General features: G+C 36.2%; 1 protein-coding gene across 1 annotated transcript; it reads right to left on the bottom strand.

Moving 5' to 3' along the window:
* Positions 1-330: 330 nt before the first annotated feature.
* LOC107301634 (glutamate--cysteine ligase catalytic subunit-like) lies at positions 331-4639 on the bottom strand (the record flags this gene model as incomplete). Its single annotated transcript, XM_015830829.1, has 3 exons — positions 331-512; positions 3369-3551; positions 4527-4639. Coding segments are annotated over 3 exons (414 nt in total), but the record flags the coding sequence as incomplete, so codon positions are not given.
* Positions 4640-5282: the final 643 nt, after the last annotated feature.

The raw sequence follows: 5282 nt of genomic DNA on the forward strand, positions 1-5282 counted from the left end.
TAAGTTGACACACAGAAAGAACAACCTTCTCTATCACACATAAAACATATAGCAAGTAGTAGATAAACCTAAAACTAAAAACCTTATTCAAAATGTTAAACGATCTCAAATACAATGTCTAAGGTTATGGAGAAGTGCAGACACAAAGACAAGCTACCTCTGAATCTCTTCTAAAATAGCATTGCCTGCAGAATTAATGTTATAAAGGATGGGACTTTTGGCAGCTACTAAAAGCATTGATAAAACTAAAATAATATCTATAGAAAGAGTAACTACATTCAACATGAGTGGTGAACCTCACACCAAATTTAAATTTGGAATATTATTATTATAAATTAGCATATATTACATCATCTACATTTAGAGTATATCTGTATTTCTATTCAAAGCATACTTACCTAAACCTGGGATGATTGTTTATAGCCTCATCTGGGAAGAAAAGAGACTTTGAGGCTCCCGTCTCAATAGGTGTTGGATGATACGCTGGTATCGTAAATCCTGGACAACCTAATCTATAAATTCCAATCAAATTGTGATAATTTAGGATCTCTAGTTGATAAAGATTTATTTAGTAAAGTTATATTAGAAATATTCCAGAACAAAAGTAAAACCAAAGTTTATTAAGATTAATACTTATGTGTTTGGCACAACTCTTCTATAGACACTAATCAAAAGGGTTACAAGCAGTGGCGGGATTCAAATACCAGGACAACCGGTTCTCATATTTGATGCAGGCCTGAGCTTCTGATGCCTAGGAACAGACTTCTGGAAGTGGCATCATGCACTTCCGGTGGACTGTTCTAGGCCTGGGAGACCTTCTCCAGGCCTTCGATGCTTAGGACGGACTTCCGGAAGTGGCATCCACACACTTCCGGTGGGCCGTTCTAGGCCTGGGAGGACTCCTCCAGGACTCCGAGGCCTAGAATGCACTTCCGGAAGTGGTATCCATGCATTTCCAGTGGACTATTCTAGGCCTGGGAGGCCTCCTCCAGGCCTCCCAGGCTTAGACTGGATGACTGGAAGCCAGCCAGTTCTCCGAATTCAGGTAAATTTAGCTACCGGTTCTCCTGAACCGGTGTAAACCGGCTGAATCCCACCACTGGTTACAGGTATTTTGTAAACCAATTAAAATAGGTTAGTCTTGTTTCTGCCAAAAAGCCTGATCCAAAACAGATAAGAAATTTACCAAACATACTTTAAGTAGAAAGAAGCTTTCTAGTGCAGTGGTTCCTAACTTTTTCTTCATCATGGGCCCCTTTTAAAGACCTTTTGTGAGCTTCCTGAAACACATCTAGTTGGACATTCTAACGTGGAATGCTGGAATATAAATATGGGCCACTGGCCTAATCAACTGGATTTTTCATATGTTTTTTATTTTATAGAAATAATTATGAGCATGAAATATCATGCTGCACTGAAATGATTAAGGAATTAATAGAAATTCAGTAGATCAACCATTTGTACAGATCATTTGTAGATATTTAGACCGGCCAAAATCTGTAATGGTCGACATACATACAGTGGTATCTAAAGTTTGTGTGCCCTTTTCAATATTTTTGCATAAATATGACATAAATGACCACAGACGTTCTAAAACGTAATTAAAATAACTCAATTAAACAAATCAAAAATATTATTCTTGTTCATATTTTTATTGAAGCAAATGATCCAAAGGTACATGTCTATATGTGACAAAATATATGAACCTTTCTTTTCAGTTATTGGTGTGCCAATTACTTTGATATGACCATTCCAAAATATCAACTTTCTTCTGCCTTAAGCAAAACGACTTGTGTTTTTGTCATTGTCTAGCTGCCTGATTCCCTTTGTCTTGAGCTTAATTCATGGATAGATACCCTGACATTTTCCTATAATATTTACTGGTACAATTCAGAATTCATAGTTGCATTAATGATGGACAGCCATTTGTCCGAAATGATATAGGGTTTCCTGCCTGAGCAGGGGGTTGGGCTAGATGACCTCCAAGGTCCCTTCCAACTTTATTAATTATTATTATTATTATTATTATTATTATTATTATTATTATTATTATTAATTATTATTATTACTATTATTACTACTACTACTACTACTGCTACTGCTACTGCTACTATTATCTATATAAATAAAAATGTAACTGTTTGTTTGTTCAAAATCTTAAATCTCCGAAAGTTCTTCACCGATTGCTTTGAAATTTTGACACAACGTTGCATTCGAATACGCGCGTGTTTTTATATACCTACTATTATATAGATGTCACACCTGTGACAGGTAAAAACATGTTTTGAAAAACAGCGCCATCTGTTGGACGTAAAAGCCACTTAGCAACTGCTTAGTAATTGGTTGAAATTACAACAGACACCCCCCCCCCAAAGATGGTCTGATTCCAGAATTCTGATGACGGCATCCCTCCCCAAGTCCACCAGAGTGCATCTTGGACACTTGGCAACCAGCTCATCAGTATGGCTGGTTGCAGCATACTGTGGTTTCCGATAAAAGACACCCATAAGAATGAATTAATTTGCTTAAAGACTGCCACAAAAAAAGTTGTAAAATCAGGTCGGTCACATGGGCACCTCAACTTATGACCGTCAAGTCTTAACAACAGAAAAGCAATAGCATTTTGGTTTATAAACCCACCCCTTAGTGCTTTTATAGCATTCTCTGGGCAGTTTACAATGTCATAGCATTATTTGCATGGTCCTCATTTTACCAACCTCAGAAGGATGGAAAGTTGAATCAACCTTGAGCTCCATCAGGATCGAACTCCAGGTTATGGATAGAGTTTGCCTGCAATACTGCATTATAACACTGTGCCACCAGGGCTGTTATGAAAAAAAATCCGTAAGAGAAATTGCAGGGTCCATTACGGTTATAGATTGAGGACTATTTATTTTGCCATGTTTCTCAGATGAGATAAGGTTCTTACACCGGAATGCAATGTATGCTTTTTGTCAAACATAACAGTTTCATTGAAACAAAAAAGTTATATTTTGGTTAGATCCATCCACAGAACATTCTTCCAATAACCTTTTGATTTGCTTGGATCATTTTCCTCAGGAAATAAACAATTGTAACACTCTGATTCATTTGCTTAATTGGATTCTCTTTATCTAATTTTAGAACTTGTGTGGAAACCAGATCAAGTTTTAGGTTATATTTATGCAGAAATACTGAAAATTCAAACAAGTTCACAAACTTTTAAGCACTGCTGCAGATGTAACTAAGTAGCAGTGGCTCTAAATAGGAAATACTTTATGGTGAATCTTCCTCTTTTTTAAAATAGCCTTAGTAATAAAACTTTCTTCTGAGTCACGGCCATTTGAAACCATTATATTTTCAAAGTATTAGAAAAAACAGAATCTAACCTTGGAAATGATGTGACAGTGCAAATAGCTACATCTTTTTTTAGTACTGAAGCAGCTTCCTGGCGTCGCTTTCTCATGTTGTCCTGTACAGTATTAAATTCAGACATTGTTCCTCCATAGGGCTGCCCAGGAGTCCCTTCGATCATGTAGCTTCCGTATTCTGGTCTCCATAATGTTGGATGGCTGAAAAATCAAATGAAATCTGAAAGTATTTTCTATAACAAAGTATACTTACATAACATGCAACTGTAATTTAGCTTTTAACTCTGAACCATGCAAACACAGGTAAAAACCTTGACTCAGGATGGTGATGGCTTAATCCAGTACCTTAATTTGCTTACAACAGGTGTCCCCAACCTGTGGGCCGTGAGGGGATTGCAACTGGGCCGCGGAAACAGCCGGCAAGCACACATGCGCACCCTCACTTGTGCGAGTAGCGTGCGCACGCTCCATTTGCATGAACACTAGGCGTGCGTGCATGTCACTAACATAAATGGAGCTGAATGCACATGCGCTTGCCAGCTGTTCAAGTGGAACCATCACCTCTCCCTTCGACCAGTCTGCAAAGCCAAAAATGTTGGGGGATTTTGGTTTAGAATGTGTTTTATGGTTATCTTATTATCTTTTAGGGAGAAAATATGCAATAATGTAAGTACAGCAGCACTGTACCACACATAATTAATCTTCAGGTCATCAAAACCAATGAAGATATTTAAAAACATTGTATTTGCCCATTCCTCAAATATAAAATTAAATATTTTAATAATTAAATATTAATTAAATTAAAAAGATATGCCACTGTATTGCTGCAAGTTAAAAACACTGATCTTTTAGGCTACATGCAAACAGGTATTATTTATGAAAATGCATTTCTCATTGTTTAGAAGAGAGCTAATTTGGTGAATTGATTAAAGAAACCAGTTACAACTGAGAGATTGCAAATTTTGGCCTGTATTAGCTAGCTGGATAACTTTGGGACCAGTCATTCTTTCTCATGGCAATGGCAAACTACTTCCAAAAACATTGCTGTAAAAACTCCATGGACCAGTCCAGGCAGGAGTCAAAAGTCACTTGTAATAGACAGATAAACTGAAATACATGCAGATTAATAACCTGGTTAAATTTCAGCATGTATTTTTATGAGCTGATGGTACTTACTTTGGATTTGTTCTTTCACCTTTTTCTTGCAAAGTTTGAAGTACTCCTTCTCCAGTTAAAGACAACCGTGCTCTCTTATTTTTATGGTCAAAAGCTACTAACATATATTCCACCTAAAAGACAAAGTAAGTTTATAATATAATTTTTAGTTCACAAAACATAAAAACACCAAGAAGTTCACAAAATGGTCACCTGAGGAATTATAATTTTTAAAAGCAGCCTTCATGGTAATGTTTTCTAAAAAATATATACTTTTTTATTTTTGCATATGAAGCTGCAAATTTTACAAGTCTTTTTTGCCCACAATATATCAGTAAAGAGTAATATTTACTCATTAGTTGCACAATGGCTTCTAGCCTCCTCGGCGTGGTTTTGATCAAGGATGAAAGCCTGCCTAAGCTTCTTTCCCAATCCATTCTACTTAAGTTTATCTCAATATTTTGTTCACAAATGTTCACTTTTAAGACTGCAGCTACTCAAAATATAGAAGGCAACTAAAGTGAATGATAGAAAACTATAGCATCCAGCATTACAAACATAGCCAAAATCCAAATAAAACCCATCTTAGTCCTTTTTAAATCACAAGAGTTTAAATGAGGCTATTAAAAAGGTATGTATATTGTATTTAACAATATAAACTGTCTTAAGAAATATAAACTGTATACCTTTCAGTACAATTTTATGGCTTGCTGATTCAAACTGTTTTTCTTGCTGACTTCATGGGAATGACAAAGCTATCTTATCGACCTTTCCAAC

Source organism: Protobothrops mucrosquamatus, unplaced genomic scaffold (assembly GCF_001527695.2).
Source record: "Protobothrops mucrosquamatus isolate PMUCROS unplaced genomic scaffold, P.Mucros_1.0 scaffold15210, whole genome shotgun sequence".
Taxonomy (NCBI): domain Eukaryota; kingdom Metazoa; phylum Chordata; class Lepidosauria; order Squamata; family Viperidae; genus Protobothrops; species Protobothrops mucrosquamatus.